The following is a 23,799-nucleotide window of genomic DNA, read 5'->3' on the forward strand; positions in this document are numbered from 1 at the left end:
GGTAGTTATGATCAGGGCTGGTGTTGGTTAATAATATTAACTCATTGAAAGTGGAAAATAATATTAATATATAATATTATTATGGCAGTTTTTTGACGTAGACATTTTTGTCCTCGAAGGACCTCTGAGTAGCTTTTTTTAATTGACGCACAAGGGTTAAGAAACATGAAATCAAAAGTATCAGGTGAATAAATCAGGCACATAACTGTATTACATGGTATATAGCGACCCCGTGCGGTCACCAGGGGAAGTGTCAGAATCAATGTGCCTATAACTTTATTACTCGTATGCTTTGTTTTGTTTTTTGTTTGTTTTTGTTTTCATCAGTTTAGCAAATGTTCATAACGTGGATGCGCTTCTGTAATTGTCTGATGAATTATGGGTCCGTATAATTTTTATGTGCACTGTTTCGCCGGTTTGGTCTCTTTGGCAACGCCGTCAACACCTTACACAAATGTATAAATCTGACAACCAGGTGAAACCAGGATTTATCTGTAGGCTACACCGACCTTACTCATGTCTATGTAACATTATTTGTCACACACAAAAACATGTTAACTCCAGTAGCGAGATTTAAATAATTACTTCGATTTTTGTTTTCTTATTTTTGTATTTATTGAATAATCAGCATGTCTTCAGCGGTGTCGAGTGGCTCGAGGACTCCTCTCCTCCCAGACATTTACAATCCACGTGAACACAGCAAAAGAACAACATCTAAGTAAGCTTTCATGACTACATTGTGTTTTCTGTACCCTTTGGAAGTTTTCTTTTAAGCTGTTTTTATGAAGTTTAGGTCCATCCCGCTGAACTCCATCTCTTCTGCTGGAGAGAAAAGTCAAATCCCCAGTGAGCTTGATATAGCACAGTAAGAATTGTCATTGTGTATTATTATTTTTTGTCAGTTCTAAATGACTAGGTTGCTTGTTTTGTTAAAGTTTGTGGATGTTGGTTGTTTCAGCTCCATTAATCACATACTTGATTTGTCTTGAGATTCAGGAAGCCTTTACGGCACAATGTTTGCGTGGGGATGCTGCGGGAGGGCTTCCACCGCTCGTTTGCGGAGCTGTTTGCGCTGCTGCAACAATGGGACGCAGCGGAGGATCATGCGCACAAACTACAGACACTGCAGCTTCATCTCACCAGTGCGGAGGCTGCAGAGAGAGCCGGTAATAACAATACATTTCAACTCCCACAGTCTCTGGGGTAAGAAATGGACCAAAAAGCCCCAAAGGGCATGTTGTGGAAGTTATTAGGTATTGTAATGCACGGAATTCATATTTAATCATTTCAGTAATAAAAATAAATAGTTTTTGTCATAACCTATAGTTGAGTAGATTTTGTGATTTGATTTTACAGTCATTATTTATTGATTGTGTGTATAAACTCTTAAGATGCATAATTTAAAATAGAGCTCTTTTTTATAGATTTATTGTAATTAGATATTTTATATTTATTAGATCAGAAATATTTTAATTGGTATTTAACATTAATGATACTTTTAACGTACAGTGCATCCAGAAAGTATTCACAGCGCTTCGCTTTTTTCCACATTTTGTTATGTTACAGCCTTATTCCAAAATGGATTAAATTCATTATTTTTCTCAAAATTCTACAAACAATACCCCATAATGACAGCGTGAAAGAAGTTTGTTTGAAATCTTTGCAAATTTATAAAAAATAAAAAACAAAACAAATCACATGTACATAAGTATTCACAGCCTTTGCTCAATACTTTATTGAAGCACCTTTGGCACCAATTACAGCCTCAAGTCTTTTCCGAGTATGATGCTACAAGCTTGGCACACTTATTTTTGGGCAGTTTCTCCCATTCTTCTTTGCAGGGCCTCTCAAGCTCCATCAGGTTGGATGGGGAGTGTCGGTGCACAGCCATTTTCAGATCTCTCCAGAGATGTTCAATCGGGTTCAAGTCTGGGCTCTGGCTGGGCCACTCAAGGACATTCACAGAGTTGTCCCGTAGCCACTCCTTTGTTATCTTGGCTGTGTGCTTAGGGTCGTTGTCCTGTTGGAAGATGAACCTTCGCCCCAGTCTGAGGTCCAGAGTGCTCTGGAGCAGGTTTTCATCAAGGATGTCTCTGTACATTGCTGCATTCATCTTTCCCTCGACCCTGACTAGTCTCCCAGTTCCTGCCGCTGAAAAACATCCCCACAGCATGATGCTGCCACCACCATGCTTCACTGTAGGGATGGTATTGGCCAGGTGATGAGCGGTGCCTGGTTTCCTCCAGACATGACACTTGCCATTCAGGCCAAAGAGTTCAATCTTTGTTTCTCATGGTCTGAGAGTCCTTCAGGTGCCTTTTGGCAAACTCCAGGTGGGCTGTCATTTGCCTTTTACTGAGGAGTGGCTTCCGTCTGGCCACTCTACCATACAGGCCTGATTGGTGGAGTGCTGCAGAGATGGTTGTTCTTCTGGAAGGTTCTCCTCTCTCCACAGAGAAATGCTGGATGTCTGTCAGAGTGACCATCGGGTTCTTGGCCACCTCCCTGACTAAGGCCCTTCTCCTCCAATCACTCAGTTTGGCCGGGCGGCCAGCTCTAGGAAGAGTCCTGGTGGTTCCAAACGTCTTCCATTTTTGGATGATGGAGGCCACTGTGCTCATTGGGACCTTCAATGCTGCAGAAATTTGTATGTATCCTTCCCCAGATCTGTGCCTCGATACAATCCTGTCTCGGAGGTCTACAGACAATTCTTTGGACTTCATGGCTTGGTTTGTGCTCTGACATGCACTGTTAACTGTGGGACCTTATATAGACAGTTGTGTGCCTTTCCAAATCATGTCCAATCAACTGAATTTATCACAGGTGGACTCCAATCAAGTTGTAGAAACATCTCAAGGATGATCAGTGGAAACAGGATGCAACTGAGCTCAATTTTGAGTGTCATGGCAAAGGCTGTGAATACTTATGTACATGTGATTTTTTTCATTTTTTATTTTTAATACATTTGCAAAGATTTCAAACAAACTTCTTTCACATTGTCATTATGGGGTATTGTTTGTAGAATTTTGAGGAAAATAATGAATTTAATCCATTTTGAAATAAGGCTGTAACATAACAAAATGTGGAAAAAGTGAAGCGCTGTGAATACTTTCTGGATGCACTGTAGAATAAAAATGGCACGACAGCTGGGACAAGTTTACCACAGGGGGCTTTTTTGAGGCAGGTAGGGGAATCATCTGACCCTACAGTGATAAATTGCACTTTGCATGACTGTCATTAGCTATGTTTCCATCCAAGTTGCGAATGTAATTTATGTGAAAATTCATAATATCGTGCAAACAATGTGTGAATAAAGCTGCGCTTCCATCCTATGTGTTCGAAAGAACAAAATCGTCACTTCTGGAAAAATTGTAGCCACCGTGACTCTTTTATTAATGAAATACTTGTCTCATGTATGGGAGCGACAGCGCATCACACAGATCTGGGAGCACTATGTGTGTGCGTTCCTCCATTTTTATGTCCTTAACGTGCGGCTCTAGAAGATATTTTTCAAAAGTGTCAAAAGTTTGTAGCTGACTTATTTGCTCTACAAACTCGATGTAGGCTTTTTCAGGACACCATTATTTCAGGATGACCAGAGCAACTTTTCAGATGTGATGATTGGTCCGCTGGTGTGTCCATTTATGAACAAATTATTCAGTCCCATGACTTTTTTGATGCGCATCTCGTATTCCTAATAAATTCAATAGGAGTTTATTCAGTAAATGTGTTTCCATCATAGTTTATGCCCATTTCTTCTTATCGAATAAAAAAAACCTCAAACGAGTATACATTTTAATGCGCATTATGGTGATTTTATTTCCACCTTGGTGAGGTTTTTCTTTTTCATCTAGCAGTTTGTATGCAGTATCCCAAAATGCACATAAAAATCCATGGATGGAAACCCAGCCAATTTTGTGCTAGATGAAATTACTGTGATACAGACAACCATGCTTCTGGGTTCTTTTGAGCAGCAGATTTCAGTGGTTGATATGGGTAACACTGCAGATTTAATGATCTTTTAAGTATTAGATAATGCCATAATAATTGTTTATGTAAATCAAAGTTATTATAAAGGGATATCTTTGGGGTTTATCTATTGCTTAAAAAGTGACTTGTAACTTGGTTCAATAGACCATTTCAAGGACTATTCATCAGTTTAAGGAAGTGATGTCTTTGTCCCTTGAACATTTCCAGCTAGTTGTCAAACTCATTCAAAACAACAGCGGGAGGCACTTCGCTCATAGTGACTTAAACATTATTAACGGTACTAACGTTAAAACAATTGTAATAGAATGTCATTATTAAAATGTGGACCATGTTGTTCAGTGGCTGGATGCTCTCTGGATGCCTGGAACAAATGGAAATTAAAGTGTTTAGATCTCTGAAAAAAGAAGCCATAAATGGATGCATGAACCATAGCAGTGAAGCGAGACGGCTGGATACCTGCCGTACTAACAACTCTAGCACATCTTATCTCTTGTAGATGAACAACTTTTATGCCAACTAATTGTAAGTTTGAGAGGTAGAGTTTAGCTGGCTTGTTAAGTAGCAGAGTATTTATTTATGTGCTCTAAAAGTGACTATAGATCACCCCTATTATAACGGATGAAGCTTCAGAAATCATATACATTTAGTCATTTAGCAGATGCTTTTATCCAAAGCGACTTACAAATTAGGAACATAATAAGCAATTTGTCACACAAAAGTCAACAATATCTACAGTATTGCACTGCTAAGATCTCAGAGCAGCTGGAGTAGTACAGAAGCTTGCACAAAAGAAAGAGACACACCAACCCGATCTCATGAAAAGTCGTACATAATTTACGAGTTGGCTATTTCGTATGGTCTCGCACGATGTTGTTCGCATAAACTCGTACGAATTCATCGTTCCACGCATGAGGCATTAAGGACGTGCTTATTAATATTATGCCCTTACCCAAACCTCTTATCTAAACTTAATCAGTAGAGTGTGTAAACATGAAAGGAAGCTGTTGTGTGTGACAGAAGCAAGTTATTGTCGCGCATTAGATGGAAACGATGTCCAGCGATGTCATTGGCTGTAGGAATTCAAACGATTGCAGTTGCACAATATCATACAAATTAGCCAAATTTAGAAAAGTCGTATGAATCCTGACGATATCGCCATGAGAGTATGTTGGACACTCAAGGAAAGTTTTTTTGATAGCAAAGAAAAATCCTACCTTGTATGTAAGTCACACGCTTACAGCGTTAACAGCTTCATTGATTGTAATAGGAGCGATCGAGTATTTCTGACCTTGCCGCTGAGGAAATAATTAAGAGCATCTAAACTACGATACACTTTCATCTCCTCTCTCACGTAGACGCTCAGTATGAACAGAACAACCCAATACAGAACAGAACGATATACAATTTGTATATCTGAATGTATCCATCTTTTTCCTACATCCCGTGATGCTTTGCACGAAATATGGGTGTTACTACCGTTAAGCAGTAAACAGTCGACGTTGCAGTGTACATCCATTCATTCATCCATCTAGATTTGTTGGGATTACGAGGGCATTTAAAAATATTAAAACTCATCCACTCAGCCCCAACTATTTTGAAATATAGTAAGTTAGATACATTGCTCTGTCTAGTTTTATTAGTCACCCCCTCTGTTCTTCTGCATCTCTCTCTCTCCTGCTGTAGGACAGTATGGGGAGGTGTACGAGCACCACCTGTCTTTGGCCAGGTTCTTCTCTGAGCCACAGGATTTCTGGTTGAAGCATCATTTCTTTCAGCTGGCCCTGCATTCAGCTCGCAAATTCAAAATGGATTCTGGCAAAAGAGAGGCTGAGGCCAACTTACACATGGGCCAAGTTTATTTAGAGAAGGGTAACACACATGCACATTCCTTTAATATCATCACATATTGTCATGTCTAACTCTATAAAACAGATGTTTAAAGGTGCCATAAGGGATTTTAACCATTCTGGAACTTCCAGGCAGAAAGTCTTCTGATTGGCTTAACAAATGATCTGACCGTGGCTAGCAGACATCTTTTCCCCACTCTTTACCGTGCCTAGGGCTGTTCCAGAGAGAGGTGTGATATTTTATGGCATCTATTTCAGTGATATCTGACTGGTAATAGAGGTGTTTTCTGCATGACTATGTGAATTTCATTCAAAGATTACATTTTTAAGACACCAAGTCAAGTTGATAAGCAGAAATGGGTCAGAGGTGAGTCTTCTCTTTAGATAAACTGGTGTCCAGTTCCTCTGACTTAGTCACATGATTCTCAAAACTACAAACGATCCCTGCAGTGACATCATTAGACAGAACACAACATTTCTCTCAAGGTTGGGACACAGGCCTTATCCAGCTTGGAATAAACATGACAATAGAACAATATGTCCAAACACAACAATGCAAAGGCAGAAAAATACTTTTAGTGATGAATGCTAAGAATGTATTTGTGTCAGTAATGAATGACCGAAAACTTAAATACGCTCTTACTTAAACTGAATAAGTGATCAATGAAATAGTTACAACTCACATGTATATCTGTTCTCTGGGAGCTGGGCTAAATGAGAAAGCATTGTTAACTACATTCTTGACATGGGTCAGTCCCTCAGTCACACCTCAGAGGTCAAATACACAAATGACCTGTAACATTCATAATTATAACATAACCGGAATAAATGCACATGACTAAAAACGCTTTGATTACCTTTTGATTATAACAATTGCTTGTAAATGTATTCAACTCATCAATAGGCCGAAGAGACGGGTAAATCCACCCCTTCACTGTGAATGACGACCTTTTTAACAGCTATGTATAATTACTACATATACATACACAGCTAATCCAGGTAGAAGGAAAACATTATTAGAGGTAAAGCATACATTTCTCAGTTGTTTCCAAGTCTTCACTGAAATATTGTTAGATAAGATTTTTAATTGAGAAGCAGATCTGTAAATAAAATGTAACTTATCTGTTAAATAACTGCTTGTTATGATTTCAATATCTAAAAAGCAAAGCATTTGATTTAGCCCTGTGTGATTGCTGATTTCTTGGGTTTGTAAATGGACGAGCTTCATGAGTCCTATCATGAACATACAGTTGTGCTCAAAAGTTTGCATACCCTTGGAGAATTGGTAATATATGTACCATTTTGAAAGAAAACGTGAGTGAGCAGGCAAAACACATTTCTTTTATTTATTATGTATAAATAAAATACATATATTCAACTGTAGGTTATAACAGAATGGCACAATCATAAAACAAAACATGGCAACAAAGAAAAAAATGAAATGACCCCTGTTCAAAAGTCTGCATACCCTTAGTTCTTAATATTGTGTATTGCCCCCTTTAGCATCAATGACAGCGTGCAGTTTTTTGTAATAGTTGTCTATGAGGCCCCAAATTCTTGCAGGTGGTATAGCTGCCCATTCGTCTTGGCAAAATGCCTCCAGGTCATGCAAAGTCTTTGGTCATCTTGCATGAACCGCACGTTTGAGATCGCCCCAGAGTGGCTCGATGATATTAAGGTCAGGAGACTGTGATGGCCACTCCAGAACCTTCACCTTTTTCTGCTGTAACCACTGGAGGGTCAACTTGGCCTTGTGCTTTGGGTCATTGTCGTGCTGGAAAGTCCAAGAGCGTCCCATGCGCAGCTTTTGTGCAGAAGAATGCAAATTGTCTGCCAGTATTTTCTGATAACATGCTTCATTCATTTGCCATCAATTTTCACAAGATTCCCATGCCTTTAGAGCTCACACACCCCCAAAACATCAGTGAGCCACCACCATGCTTCACAGTGGAGATGGTATTCTTTTCACTATAGGCCTTGTTGACCCCTCTCCAAACATACCGCTTATGGTTGTGACCATAAAGCTCTATTTTGTTCTCGTCACTCCAAATTACAGTGTGCCAGAAGCTGCGAGGCATGTCAAGGTGTTGTTGGGCATATTGTAACCGGGCTTTTTTGTGGCATTGGCGCAGTAAAGGCTTCTTTCTGGCAACTCGACCATGCAGCTCATTTTTGTTCAAGTATCGTCGTATTGTGCTCCTTGAAACAACCACACTGTCTATTTCCAGAGAAGCCTGTATTTCTCCTGAGGTTACCTGTGGGTTTTTCTTTGTATCCCGAACAAGTCTTCTGGCAGTTGTGGCTGAAATCTTTCTTGGTCTACCTGACCTTGGCTTGGTATCAAGAGATCCCCGAATTTTCCATTTCTTAATAAGTGATTGAACAGTACTGACTGACATTTTCAAGGCTTTGGATATCTTTTTATATCCTTTTCCATCTTTGTAAAGTTCCATTACCTATTAGGTCTTTTGACAGTTCTTTTCTGCTCCCCATGGCTCAGTATCTAGCCTGCTCATTGCATCCATGTGAGTGCTAACAAACTCATTGACTATTTATACACAGACACTAATTGCAATTTTAAATGCCACAGGTGTGGGAAATTAAACTTTAATTGCCATTTAAACCTGTGTGTGTCACCTTGTGTGTCTGTAACAAGGCCAAACATTCAAGGGTATGTAAACTTTTGATCAGGGCCATCATTATGATTTAAAAAGGAGCCAAATAACTATGTGATAATAAATGGCTTCATATGATCACTATCCTTAAATAAAATCCTTTTTTTTTTTTTTTTGCATGATCAGTCATATTTTCAAAATTAATGCCAAAATTTCACAGTTTTTGCCAGGGTATGCAAACTTTTGAGTACAACTTTATCTAGGTCATGTTTTACCCTAAACACAAAAGAAAAGACATTTTGCTTAAAGATTTTTTATTAATTTTTTTGCATTATTACATTATTTTTCTGACTATTAAGCACGCTTTCCCCTCAATTCTTATTACTGTAAAAAAACTCATTGTCATTACTATAATGCACATGTTCCAGGACTGCTGCCAGGTCCTTGAATACATATAATGTGCGATTATGGCAGCTGGTGGACTTTCTGGTGCCCCCACTATGGTAAGATTGTGCCCTATGCAGACTGCGTAATATATGTATAGGGAGCGGTGAAACTGGTGGCATTATTGTTCTCATTACTCTCAGTGCCCTAATACACTCTGACATTTACATTTAATTTTTATTTTTTTATTCTTGTTATTTTCAGTTGTGCTTTCTATTATTGTAAAAAAAAATTTTTTTTTGTATTAGAGAAAAAAATGCTATAATACAATGTTAAAAACGTTAAAGGAATAAAGGTTGTTTCCCCCAGTCGTTGGCAGTGTTCACAGCCACAGAGGTCATTTCCCCCAGTCGTTGGCAGTGTTCACGGCCACGAAGGTCGTTTTCCCCAGTCATTTGGCAGTGTTCACGGCCACGGAGGTCATTTCCCCCAGTCGTTGGCAGTGTTCACGGCTACGGAGGTCGTTTCCCCCAGTCGTTGCCAGTGTTCATGGCCACAGAGGCTGTTTCCCAGTCACTGCCGGCGCTCCTAACCATGGTGACTGAGTCTTCTATGACTCTGCCCTCTGAGTCTCAACCCTCTGCTCCTCCTGCGGCTCCGACCGCTCCACCTCCGGATTTGCCTCCGGATCTGCCTCTGGCTCCACCTCCTGGGGCCTCTTCCCTAAAGACGCTCTTCCCAGTTCCTCCTGAGGTGTCGCCCGCTCCGACGTGGGATCTACATCTGGCTCCTCCCCTGGTGGCTCCGCCTCCTGTGGCTCCGCTCCCTGACCCCCTGCCAGTTCCATTCTGGTGTTCTGATCCTCCACCAGTTGCCTTCCTGGAGCCACCTCCCAAACCGCCGGACCCCATACCCTTCCTGGAGCTGCTTCCCAAACCTCCGGACCCCGCTCTCTTCCTGGTGGCTCCTTCCTGGCCTCCTGATTGTCCGCAGGCTTCTCCCTGTCCTCCTGATCGTCCGCCAACTCCTCCTTTGCTTCCTGACCATCCGCCAGCTCCTCCATGGTCTCTTGACCATCTGTCATACTTCCCATGGTATCCTGACCATTCACCTGATAGCCCTTCCTCAGTACCATCCTCTTCATTTGGGCGTCGGGAGCCGTACCTTTTGGGGGGGGGGGGGTTCTGTGTTTTCTCCTGTCTTCTAGAGACTCTTTTGTTGAAATCACCTTCTGCACTACATTTCCCAAGATGCCTGGTTATCATCCTCACCTGTCCTCCATCATTGTGATCAGCTGTTTTGTGTTTACCTTCATTTGTGCCCATATTTATACCTTCATGTTCGGTTATTCTTTGTCTAGTCTCGTCGATTGTGCCTTGAACTAATACCGGTCCTTTGTTATCATCTGAGCTTTCCAAGTGTTGTTTCTGTTTGTATATTGCCTTGATCTTGAATAAACTCTGCGTTTGGGTTCAACTGCACCTCTGTTCGTGGTTCATGTGTGTGAGACAGCAACGAAGATGTACAATTGGCTATAGCTGAAAAGAAAGGGTCAGTAAGTGATTTTTATCTCACTAAAATCATGTTAACACACATTGTTTATGTCTTATGATTTTCTATACTTTTGAAACGGTGAGTATTTTTATGTTCAAAAATTGGCCCCATTCACTTCCATTGTAAGTGTCTCACTGTAACCCAGAATTTTGCTTCTTTTTAAAGAAAAGGAGGGACGAGTCGAAATAAATTTTTATGTTAATCAATATTATGCTACAAATGCTGTCGACTGAGCTTAACTTGTATTGAACCCGAAACATTCCTTAATGTTTAAATCAGCATAAATTAATGGCAGTACAACGCATACTACCATGATGTATGTAAAACTTTACAATTTAAATAATATACAGTATCTCTCGATGCAAGACTATATAATGGTCCTAAAATTGACTTTTTGCAAAAAACAATATCTTATTTTTGATTTTGGAGTGAAATATAACCTGGACCTGAAAGCTTTAGATTGCTGGTTGGGGTAGTCTTTTTTTATGTTAAAATAGTTTCTCCTATCCCAAGTCAATGATAAGAAAGCGATTTGTAGGTTGATTGCCCCTGGAAGGTGTAAACAATGTGGCTCTGTGGTGCTTTCAAAACATTGCTCTGTTTGTTTGAGCATCCTAAACAGCCAGACACAAACATTATTTCACCAATGGTGCGAGTTTGGGGTGGGACTAATTGTTTGTCCACAAAGAAAGGGAAAAACAATCATTTTTGCTATTCCATTTTGTAACTCTAATGGCGCAGAAATTACACACTTTACCTTTAAAGGGGACTGACAGTTATTGATTGTGTGTGTGTGTTGCAGGTCAGCTCAAGCAAGCACACAAGCATTGTGAGGTGTTTTATCACATGACCATGGGCCATGCATGGCAGGACACCAGCGGCCGCACGCATCACTCTCGCTCGTGCGAAGAGCTTTGGAGAGTGTACACACTGCTGGCAGACCGACTGCTTCAGGACCAAGACTATACACAAGCTATTAAGATGTTGACCAAGGCCTACGAGATGGCAAAAGAATGTATGCACACCCGCAAACACTGACAGCTATTCACAGCGACATAGTAACCAAAGTCATTTATTTTCAATGAGAGCTGGTGATCTTAGGGGACATCAGCAACTTTTCCGATGTAGCCGTGTCCAGGAAAGTTTTAGTTTATGCAAATCGGCAGCAACACAATGCAGCGACTTGTACTGTAATAAGAGTGAAGACATTAGAACATATGTGATCTGTCACCTGTAGACAAGATGGAGAAGTTAATATTAATATTGTGAGCAGTGTTAATCTTGAGAAAACAATTTTGATGAAAAGGTTAATTGACCAAGTTTTTTTGTGTTTTTGTTTTTTTTGTGGACTATAATGAAGACAAGTCTTATTATAAATTATAAAAGATGCAGAATTAAAACATACTTTTAACAAATATATGATGAGAAAAAATATATACAGTAAGTGCAGTAATGCACTTTTTATTTATTTATTTGTTTTAAAGAGAAAAAAATCTAGAAACAATTGTTTGGAATTAATCAAGTTATAGTTAGTTGTGGAGAAAACTGCAAGAGCTGAACACCTGTACAATGAACTTCACTAAAAGATTTTTTACCTCACTCAAACACATCCTATATGTAACATTGGTCAGCTATATGCACAACGTAAACATAACATAACAATTTAAATCTGTACAAACAATGAAGTCAATGAACAGGTGAACTTGAACTTAAGTTCAGTTAGGACAACTCTCGGAGATAGATTAAAGATATTTATTGATTATAATGACAGTGAAGTAAGCTTAGCCTTGGCGGACTAGATCTGCTTTATGCATGCTGTTGCTTGACATAAGTCAATATGCTGCTGCTGTTGGCACGAAAACATGATGCTGCTGAGACAGAAGAAACATGCTGCTGCTACTGTACCACATCAAGATAAAGCCCCCCAACACTTATATTTAAAGATAGAAAATACAGCGAACAGCAATGTCTCCCCTGTCCCCCCAACCCCCACCAGATCAGACCGACAGACGTGGGCTGCAGTGAGGTGGATTTCAGTCGCGTGTAGTTTGTCATGTATCCCTAAGTGTGTTATCAATGGGTTTATCTAGTGACCGGAAAACTATGTGTATGAGTGACTCTCGATTTAGCTTAAGGATTTAAGTTGATGCAAGACTGTGGAGTAGACTTGGTCTTGTCAACTGATCCGTTTAACGCCTGCTGCTGCTTGACATAGTCAACATACTGCTGCTGCTGCTGTGAAGCCAATGCAAGCAAAAAAAATAAAAAAATAGCAGATCTGACCACCAGACAGGTGAGCTGCAGTAAGGTGCATTTCAGTCACGTGTAGCTAGCAGTGTATCCCTGAGTGTGTTGGTTATGTGTTCTCGATGGGTTTATCTAGTGACCTGCATGACTATGTGTAAGGGTGATTAAAACTAATTGACTAATCAGACTATGCGTGCAACTGAAGACTATTATATTTCTAAAGAGCACAATGGGCCCTGCCTATAGGCAGGGTTAAATCGATGGACTAGAATGCATGCTGACAGGACAACCCAGCAACCACCTGAGCAATTGTATAGTGACTGAGTCAGACTCATAGCTTTAAGCATTCAGAATGTCTTTGCAACAGGGCATGATGTAATGTCTGTAAGCTGCTGAAGACCAGCGTCCCATTTTTTTGTGGCCAAAGGAACCTTGGGTGCTGCAGTAGTTGCTGCTCCGCTCCTGGAGGAGTGCTGGTGTATGCTTCTGGATCAAGTCTTTGGTTAAACATGGTTGCTTAGCTGGAGGAACCACAAACTCGTCATGGGTTCCCGTCACTGAAAGGAAGAGAGGATCTGAGGCAAGGTGGTGTACCAGGAATGCAGGTATCGGAACATGGCGAGAGAGGACAAAATCTGTGTTGGTATGGGCTATGACAATTGATATACCATGGCATGTCCGTTTATGAATGCTAAAAGGAAGACAGCATGTTAATAGTAATTAGGAAATCTTAGTATGAGGTTTAAAGAATGCTGAATGAAAGAGTTTACATGTGGATTCTCCAGACCTTAAAATCCATAAAGCCATGAGGAAAACAAATCCTAGAGATGTTGTGTGATCATCAAAACACCAGGCCTTGACCGTTTAGCTTTGCCTTTGGGGAATTTTTTCTTTAACCCATTCAAGAATGCCAGATGGCGTATGGGTGAAACTAATCATGTTGGGATCCTTCAGTCGTAGATGGAAATGGGTGCCTGCTACGGTGGCTGAAGAGTTGGGTGCAAATTACGAGTACACTATATGCAAATATTATGACAGTTTTTGGAAGCGGGAACAGACAAAACCAGCACAGAGGATAGGAATAGCTCAGGCAGGTCATAAGAGGAGTGTGGATTTAGCCATCCCTGACCTCATATTTAGCAGCAGTATTCATGAATAGGAGATTCAAGAGGTGCCAGTGATCTTATTAACCTGTCCTGGTAGATAAATAAAGTTTAAATATGCAGTCCAGCTGAGTCGACTCTACTATTGATATAGGGAATCAAATAGTGACCTTTATAATAATATTGACTAATGCTTGAACGTCACATAGAAGATGATCAGTTTTCCTTGCCATACCTCACCCCATAGAAACACGATAATGATGGTGTAGAGTTCAAAACGAGGGCAAGAGAAGGGATTCGGCTGCCAGTCTGTAGACCGCTTAACTCTGAATATCCAACCTGCCAAAACAGCTGTGTCTTTAAATTGGGTGAGGTAGTAGGCTAATCAAATTATTCATATTAATTTAAACCATTCCAATCATTTAAGCCAGCCCAGATATGCATGATTTCATAGCATAATACAGTGAATTAGGAAACAATCACTGAAAATTGCCTAAAGCGCCTTTACACAGCCAAGTAATCCTGCTCTGCATGTCATCAAATCTGTGTAAAACGCAGCATCAAGTTGTAAACTTTTGGTTCTGTATAAAGAAATGCAGCATCATATTTCAAGGTTAACTTAATAATTCAAATTCTATATTCATAATTTAAATATCTCATAAAATGTTAGCATTGCACTACTGTGCAAATGCATTTATGTCTGCTCTGGTCAGGTTTAAAGTCAATAAGACCAAATGCCACTTCAGATGCAGATTCTGTGCCACCTGGGTGTAAAGATGGTATAAAATGATGTATCCCTATGCACTCCGAAGGCTAGATGAGACTTTAGAGCCTGGTGTCACACTCCTTAGAGACAGAATCAAATAATCCACTATGAGCCAGTCTATAATCCAGATGGCACTTTAACCTGGTGAGATCACGCTAGCTGGGCTCAAGCGTACGATCAGCCTAGTGCGATATATCTATATTCGTGCTGCAGTTACCAGCCAGGGGACTAAAGTGGTTGTCATATGAATCACTTCTTAGTCTTTTCAATGTCACAATACTTCATTTATGTACAAACATTCAAATATTTACAATAAGTTTTAAACTGCTAATTCCCCCATATGTAAAGGTACAATACATAATAGTTAGTCCACTTGAGCCTTCCATTCTGTCCGTCACTGATTCTCACCACTTCCGGGTCTGGGAAGTGGAAGGCTAGCCGTTAGGTTTAGAAATTCTGCTTACGAACTTGGAGTCCCATGCTGCATTGCAATGTAAACAAACATGGTGGCGTGCATGACCGGCCACGCGTTGCGATCGCAGCTTACCTATCGAAATCAATCCTTGTAAACATCTAAAATCACATGTTTAAATATATATATATTTATAACTGTCCTCCAGTGCATCTGCTGTGACTGACTGTAATTTAAACTTAAATATTATGGTGTACATTAAAGAACTCATGCTGGGGATTAGTAGTACAGGGATACTCACGAGCGAAGGGTAAATTGATGACGTTACCTGCTTGTCTGACTGCGAGGTATTGCTGCTGCATAAACTGCTGACAGCCAGGATGTTGAAGCCAGATAGAATGCTGAGTGAAGTCTTTATGAAGTCGCAGGGATCCGATGGGAAAGCTGGGCGGCAACGTGGCCAGCCGAAGAAGAGTTTTCGAGTGCTGTAATCTATGGATTGTTTCATTGCCATTTTGCTGCAGCTACAGGATAGTTATTTGAAGAAGTGTCAAGGTTTTATGTTACAGCTGGAGGATAGATGGTATCGATGCAGGATTGCTGTTGTCATCTTTGCTTGGTTATGGGCACTCGTTGTCTCAGGCAAAGTCAGAACTTGAGTTCGGTTGGCGGAGATATTTTCCTGGTAACAAATCCTCCATTCTGGACTTGGAACCTAGGAAATCAGCATGTGAGTCCTGTTCGAGATCATGCAGGATGATAACACTACACATACTGCACTGCTGTAGCCATTTTCCGGTGTATTGCGCGAGGTGAGTAGCAGCTTTATATATTTTGACAAAAGGGAATAGCTTCTGATTGGGTGTGTAGGATGAGCTGCACCTGTTCGACCTATCAGCCCCAAAATGTAGAGTTTCCTAACTGAACTTACTTGTCGTTTACGCGCTTGTCAATGTGTAACTTGTAAACAATTCAAATTCAAAATAAATCATATTAATTTAATTCATTATATGATGCATTTGCCCTGCTGCAGTTAATATACAACCAAGCAAGAAAACTGGATTCTTATTTTTATTGCTAATACATCGAAATTTTGATAATATTTTCAAAAGCTTTGGCATTTCACCAACCCACCAATAATGTTGGGGCATCCAGTAGTTGGAAGGCCCACTATGACCAGCAATACAGCTACTTTGTGACCTCCAGTGACAAAATTACTGTTAGTGTGAACAAGGAATTACACTTCCCTGTCAATCATGGTTTACTCACCAACTCTCTTTGGCTCCCTGTAATTTGCCCATTTTGTCTTATAGCAGGAGATCGAGAGCCAGAAGGAGAGGCGGCTTATAGATTGGGCCTGGCTTATCAGAGCATTGGAGAACAAACCACTGCTAAACAGGTCAGTTTTGAACACACAAACTCTATTTTTACATTTTGCAATAACCTGTTCTTTGAAAAGTTCACACAGTGACTGTTTGTGTTGGTTTGTGTGACAGTTTCTCAGTGTGTATATGGAGATCTCCACAGCACTTGAAGATACAGACAGTCTGGGGAGGGCATATAAAGCCATTGCCAAATCCCTTAAGAGGTAAATTGACAAGCTATTGAGGTCTTCTACCCAACAAGACCCCACAAAGGTGTTTCGGGCTGGGTTTGGGTCAGTTTTTTAAGGATGACTTTGGGGTCGGGTTAGTTATGAATTAAAAACAACATGCGAGAACAGACTGGTAAGGGGCTGTTCATACCAAGCGTGTTTTTGCATGAGTGTGCACTGTTCTTGCAATTTTATTTGTTTGAGCGTTGCACCACAGATTGTTCTTCCCACAACAAAGTTTCAATGCTTTATAAATGATTAGCCAATGTTTTTTTCCCTTCTGCTCTGGTGTGCTGAAGGGCCGCCTTGCCTTGTTAAAACTGTATGTTTACTGTTACTGTTATGAATGTTGCCTATGATGCCTATGAAAGACGGCATATTACAAAAAATGTACTTGCTTGGAAAAGAAATTGGAGAGCGAGCAATAGAGAGGGAGCGATTTCGGGTTGGGTCGTGTTCGGCCTTTAACTTGAGCCCTATGCAAACCTCCAGATAGTCCTGCCCCAAACTCACTGTCGACCACCACTCAGGGAATAAACAATGTATGCATTGGACTGTGAGTGGTGCTACAAAGCAAAAATAAATAAATAAATAAATAAATAAATACATTTATTATGGCAAGTGTCATTGAAAGAAGATTTCTTGGCTCATGCCAAAGAGATTGCTCATACTTCATTCTCCACCACATATTGTCCATCATATGAAATCTTTTGAAAAACCTACAACTGCAACTAGTACTACAATTTTTTATCTGATTGGAATGCAACCAGTGAAGGAAGATTCCCTGGAGTCCGCATATCAATAAGTAAGTACTTTATATGATCTTCTTAAAATGTAAAAAAATCAACAACAAAGAAACACATGAGCAAAATGGCTGATTTTCACTAAACTTATATAAGGCTCTGTATAAATACATACACTGATGAGCCAAAAAATTACGACCACTTGCCTAAGATGCTGTTGGTCCTCCACGTGCTACCAAAACAGCGCAAACCACCGAGGCAAGACCCCTGAAGGTGTCCTGTTGTATCTTAAACCAAGACATTAGCAGCAGATCCTTCAAGTCCTGTAAGATGCGAGATGAAGCCACCATGTATCGTACATGTTGGTACAGCACTTCCCACAGATGCTTAATCGGATTGAGATCTGGGGAATTTGGAGGCCAGGGCAACACCTTGAATTCTTCATCATGTTCCTCAAACCATTCCCGAACAATGTGTGCAGTGTGGCAGGGCGCATTGTCCAGCTGAAAGAGGCCACTGCCATCAGGGGATACCATCGCCATGAAGGGGTGTACCTGGTTGACGTCCACATTAATAGCCAGATGTAGGGTTTTCCAGCAGAACATTGCCCATAGCATCACACTCCCTCACCGGCTTGTCGTCTTCACAGTGCATCCTGGTGTCATCACTTCCCCAGGTAAATAGCGCACACGTACACGGCCATTCACATGATGTAAAAGAAAACGGGACTCATTGGACCAGGTGACCTTCTTACACAGCTCCAAGGTCCAGTTCAGATGCTCACGTACCCATTGTAGGCACTTTCGATGGTGGACAGGGGTCAACATGGGCACTCTTACTGGTCTGCGGCTACTCAGCCCCATATATGTTGCAGGGTATGATGCACTCTGTGTTGAGACACATTCCTCCTGTAACCATCATTAAAATTTGGCCCTTGTCAAAGTTGCTCAGGTCTTTACTCCTGCCCATTTCTCCTGCATTCAACAAGTTGACTACAAGAACTGATTCTTCGCCTACCATCTAATCTACCGAGACCTTGACAAGTGGCCTTTTTAGGAGATGATCAATGTTATTCGCTTCACCTGTGAGTGGTCATAATGTTTTGGCTCATCAGTGAAAGTCATGAACTTTAGGAAGGATGAACAGTTTGTTGCCGTTAAGCCAAAAGGTGGCGCCATAACAGTGACAAACATGAAAATGCTTGTAACTACATGTTAAATGTAAATAAATTGGTTTAAGTAGCGTGTAAGAATTACGATGAAAAGTCCAATAGTTTTTGTTTTTTAGTCTTTATGAAAAACTGATGGACTAAAGTCGTTATAATTGCTGTTTGCAGCTATATTTAGTTTTTTGGCTCCAAGTTTAGATCTATTCATGGACTGTGACTAATTTCAGCAGCCATCTTTTTTCATATGTGTTTGTGTGCCTTACAGTGAAGGCAAAATCACAGAGGCAATTGAATATTTGGAGAAGTTTGCTGAGATTTCTCTGAGCAACAAACAGGACAGAAATCTCGAGAGAGCCTACATGTGCCTAGGAACCATCCTCAACTCGAGAGTAAGAGAGAGAAAGGGGGGGGAAGAGAGAAGGTGGTTTGACAGCAGTCAGCAGACATACTGAGTTTGATATCTACAGGTGCATCTCAATAAATTAGAATGTTGTGGAAAAGTTCATTTATTTCGGTAATTCAACTCAAATTGTGAAACTCGTGTATTAAATAAATTCAATGCACACAGACTGAAGTAGTTTAAGTCTTTGGTTCTTTTAATTGTGATGATTTTGGCTCACATTTAACAAAAACCCACCAATTCACTATCTCAAAAAATTAGAATACATCATAAGACCAATAAAAAAAAACATTTTTAGTGAATTGTTGGCCTTCTGGAAAGTATGTTCATTTACTGTATATGTACTCAATACTTGGTAGGGGCTCCTTTTGCTTTAATTACTGCCTCAATTCGGCATGGCATGGAGGTGATCAGTTTGTGGCACTGCTGAGGTGGTATGGAAGCCCAGGTTTCTTTGACAGTGGCCTTCAGCTCATCTGCATTTTTAGGTCTCTTGTTTCTAATTTTCCTCTTGACAATACCCCATAGATTCTCTATGGGGTTCAGGTCTGGTGAGTTTGCTGGCCAGTCAAGCACACCAACACCATGGTCATTTAACCAACTTTTGGTGCTTTTGGCAGTGTGGGCAGGTGCCAAATCCTGCTGGAAAATGAAATCAGCATCTTTAAAAAGCTGGTCAGCAGAAGGAAGCATGAAGTGCTCCAAAATTTCTTGGTAAACGGGTGCAGTGACTTTGGTTTTCAAAAAACACAATGGACCAACACCAGCAGATGACATTGCACCCCAAATCATCACAGACTGTGGAAACTTAACACTGGACTTCAAGCAACTTGGGCTATGAGCTTCTCCACCCTTCCTCCAGACTCTAGGACCTTGGTTTCCAAATGAAATACAAAACTTGCTCTCATCTGAAAAGAGGACTTTGGACCACTGGGCAACAGTCCAGTTCTTCTTCTCCTTAGCCCAGGTAAGACGCCTCTGACGTTGTCTGTGGTTCAGGAGTGGCTTAACAAGAAGAATACGACAACTGTAGCCAAATTCCTTGACATGTCTGTGTGTGGTGGCTCTTGATGCCTTGACCCCAGCCTCAGTCCATTCCTTGTGAAGTTCACCCAAATTTTTGAATCGATTTTGCTTGACAATCCTCATAAGGCTGCGGTTCTCTCGGTTGGTTGTGCATCTTTTTCTTCCACACTTTTTCCTTCCACTCAACTTTCTGTTAACATGCTTGGATACAGCACTCTGTGAACAGCCAGCTTCTTTGGCAATGAATGTTTGTGGCTTACCCTCCTTGTGAAGGGTGTCAATGATTGTCTTCTGGACAACTGTCAGATCAGCAGTCTTCCCCATGATTGTGTAGCCTAGTGAACCAAACTGAGAGACCATTTTGAAGGCTCCGGAAACCTTTGCAGGTGTTTTGAGTTGATTAGCTGATTGGCATGTCACCATATTCTAATTTTTTGAGATAGTGAATTGGTGGGTTTTTGTTAAATGTGAGCTAAAATCATCACAATTAAAAGAACCAAAGACTTAAACTACTTCAGTCTGTGTGCATTGAATTTATTTAATACACGAGTTTCACAATTTGAGTTGAATTACTGAAATAAATGAACTTTTCCACGACATTCTAATTTATTGAGATGCACCTGTATATAACAATATCTTTTTGAATTGTGAGGAGCTAAGAAGTCATAAGCTCTGTTCCAAAATCTAGTGAGCAGTGTACTTCTTGAGATTTCTATAAAGCATTCTAAGGTGTCAGAAATGCTCTCCCGATGTGAAAGCTCTTCCAAAAGCTGACAGCAATATTATGCTGCCTTCTAAGATACCAGATTGTGGCCAAACTCAAAGGTAGCATCTATTTAAACCAATATGTGTGTGTGCTATAAATTTTACAGTATGCTTTTTAAAGTATTGCATTGTTAGCGTAGCAATATACTAACATCAAACTCCCTTGGAATCAGTTGTGAGTCAAGTCTCCTGTGCACTTCACTTCACTAACTGCCCAAATCGGTCCCTTATGATGTTCAATTTCAGTTCGGATGCTATCTTAGATGTAGGGAGTAGCTCACTAGATTTTGGAACCACAGTGTCATTTGTTTCTACTGTACATTGTAGATATACGAGATCTTTGTGCACATTCTGAGAGTCTGACTAAGGATCCTTCAGTATTTCAATAACGTGTGTGTTCATGTGTATAGAGGCAGTATGACGAGGCTCGTGTATATTTTGAGCGTGCATATGAGGTTGCATGTAATCTGGCATCGGTGCCCAGGCTGCAGAAGGCTCAGGTGTGTGTGGGCAGTGCTCGAGCACTCAGCATGCTGCAGGCGTATCACAAACACATAGAGACCTCTGGACACCAGAACATCCAGAGAATCATCAACTGGAAGGAGAAAAGAGAGGACACCTTCCCTGTAATTCCATGTATGTGGGTGGGCAACTAATGAATTCAGCTCATTCTCAAACTTTTTGGTAACAAGGATAGTAAATGATAACAGTAGTAGCAGTGACCATCCTTTTTTTAGCTGCCTTGGTTCCGGAAGTATTTTTCATTTTTCTCCTTAGGGATTTCCAATAATTCTTTAAGAAAAAGTTCTAAGACTCGAACCAAACCAACCAGCACCAAGATCAATCATCAATATCAACTTTGATTAAAAGCTAAATTATTTGAAAATTGGGGGAAAAGACAAAGATACAATACTCTATGACTGGTGCATCTGTCTTCAGGATTTTGGGTAGTGTAGTTCTTTGAATTTGACTATTGAACATGATTCTTTTTAAATGAAGTTGAAATCACTTCTTTTGGCTTCTACAAAAGCATAATCATCACTTAACCTCTGAGCTTATAGTAGATTTTGAAAGATGTATGTGGTAGCGTTAAAAAAAACGTTTCAATAGAGAAAATAAATTTAATTTTTACTTCTGGAACCCAAATGTTGCAGTCTATTGCTATCATATGTCAGATAATGCACAAACTCACACTCTCGTTTTCTTAACAGAGAGCAAGAAATGAAGAGATGAATGGTGGACAGAGGAGAGTGAGGGGAAAAGTTTATTTGAAGGCTGAACTGAAGTCTTATTCTCAAAAGATAATCTTATTGTATTTAATCTCTTTTAAATCTCTCTCTTAAAGGTTTAGTTAACCAAAAATGAATGTTTTGTCATTATTTACTCACCCTTACATGTTGGTCCAAACCCATATGACACATGGAACATAAAAGAAGAAATTAGGCAGATGATATTGACCTTAAGAAATACTTTTGTTGGTGTAACCTAATGAAGGGGTTTTAATGCAAGAAGCGCCAAAAATTAAGATCCCTTTGCGAGGGGACCCCTTTTCTAAAATATAAAGAATGTATATTTTCGGGGGGCCTGGGTAGCTCAGCGAGTATTGATGCTGATTACCACCCCTGGAGTCACGAGTTTGAATTCAGGGCATGCTGAGTGACTCCAGCCAGGTCTCCTAAGCAACCAAATTGGCCCGGTTGCTAGGGAGGGTAGAGTCACATAGGGTAACCTCCTCGTGGTCACTATAATGTGGTTCTCGCTCTCGATGGGGCGCGTGGTGAGTTGTGCGTGGATGCCGCAGAGAATAGCGTGAAGCCTCCACACACGCTATGTCTCTGCTGTAATGCGCTCAACAAGCCACGTGATAAGATGCGCGGATTGACTGTCTCAGACATGGAGGCAACTGAGATTCGTCCTCAGCCACCTGAATTGAGGCAAGTCACTATGCCACCACGAGGACCTAGAGTGCTTTGGGAATTGGGCATTCCAAATTGGGGAGAAAAAGGGGAGAAAAATAATATTTTAATTATATTTTCATGTAAAAAGATACATTTATACATCTGTGAGTGAGAAAAAAAACTGACATTATTAAGAAAAATGTAATATCTGGTTTTATATTATCATTGTGCCAAAGCCAAAATAAATTATTAAAATAATATCTGGAATTTTTTTTTTAAACTTACTTTGCTGTAAGTTGCCATTGTATTTTTTTTTCACACCCACTATGGAGGATAGGAGTCACAAAATTAAATGCAAATTTGTTTTATTTCTTACTGTTGAAAACTATGACAGACAATAGAATAAAATAATTTCCAACCAGACTCTTAAAAAAGTAAAAAAAATCATTTAAAAAAAAATATTTTTTTCTGATTTTTGTTTTTTCTTTTTTTAAATCCATTAGCAGTTACAGGAATTTTCATAGATTTGTTTTGAGCAACATCAAACCATTCTTTGCATTCTTTTATGCAGTCAAATCATAATACCTCTAAACATGGGAAAAGAGAGGGCATAACAGTTTCATGGTAAGAGAGTTGCAGTCAATTAACATCTAGTTTGAGCAGATATAAAAATAGTTTGCAGTTGTATAAAAAAATAAAGTTGTAAAGATCAGCGCCTCCTCTGATTGAACTCCTTTCAGGGCCATGTGAGGTGAATTGTCCATCTGTATGTTTGTTTCTTTTAATATTGTGGTAGATTTGTTCTGTTTTCTGTCTATTTTCTGAAGTTGGGATAAGAATTTGGGAAAAGTTGGAAGACATGGTCTCCCACACCTACAGGGTGCAGATACTTCTACACCTAAGCTTCACTTCTCCATTTTTAAAAGAACATTAGATGTTAAATCCTCTTAAGAGACATGCAGGAGATACAGTGTGGTGCATACAGAACCCAGTTTCAACCCCTCATTTATAAAGATATGGTTCATGCAAAACATAAACAAGATATCCAAGAGGCCATTTATATTTTAGGAAACATGAAATGTAATGTTAGCAAACATAATGTAATACTTTTATGGATTATACATTATAAGGGTTGTGTAATGAATGTTGTTATGATAGCCTATTTTGAGGGAACTGGAACAAAACACAGGTATTATCTACAATATTTAATTGTGAGTAAATAAATTATCCAAAGTCCTTGAATCTGTGGTTCTACTCATAGTTAACAGTGGAAAATATGTGACTTGT

The 23,799-nt window shown here is 40.0% G+C and overlaps 1 protein-coding gene across 1 annotated transcript; it reads left to right on the forward strand.

Annotated features, from left to right (window-relative positions):
• The first annotated feature begins 371 nt into the window (after positions 1-371).
• ttc29 (tetratricopeptide repeat domain 29) lies at positions 372-22,742 on the forward strand. The gene is made up of 11 exons (XM_051718053.1): positions 372-475; positions 629-718; positions 794-865; positions 991-1,166; positions 5,674-5,859; positions 11,193-11,405; positions 16,232-16,317; positions 16,415-16,506; positions 18,689-18,812; positions 21,025-21,258; positions 21,826-22,742. Exons 2-11 carry the CDS (start codon positions 630-632, stop codon positions 21,955-21,957), a joined length of 1,404 nt encoding a protein of 467 aa, XP_051574013.1. The 5' UTR covers positions 372-475; position 629; the 3' UTR covers positions 21,958-22,742.
• The last annotated feature ends 1,057 nt before the right edge of the window (positions 22,743-23,799 follow it).

The sequence above is a fragment of the Myxocyprinus asiaticus genome, chromosome 15 (genome assembly GCF_019703515.2).
Source record: "Myxocyprinus asiaticus isolate MX2 ecotype Aquarium Trade chromosome 15, UBuf_Myxa_2, whole genome shotgun sequence".
NCBI classification, from domain to species: Eukaryota; Metazoa; Chordata; class Actinopteri; order Cypriniformes; family Catostomidae; genus Myxocyprinus; species Myxocyprinus asiaticus.

Excerpts from the sequence above, each read along its gene's own strand:
- ttc29 (XM_051718053.1), top strand. The coding sequence starts at position 630 with ATGTCTTCAGCGGTGTCGAGTGGCTCGAGGACTCCTCTCCTCCCAGAC. Across the intron at positions 11,406-16,231 it reads CTACGAGATGGCAAAAGAAT|CAGGAGATCGAGAGCCAGAA; the intron begins GTATGCACACCC and ends TTTGTCTTATAG. Across the intron at positions 16,318-16,414 it reads AACAAACCACTGCTAAACAG|TTTCTCAGTGTGTATATGGA; the intron begins GTCAGTTTTGAA and ends TTTGTGTGACAG.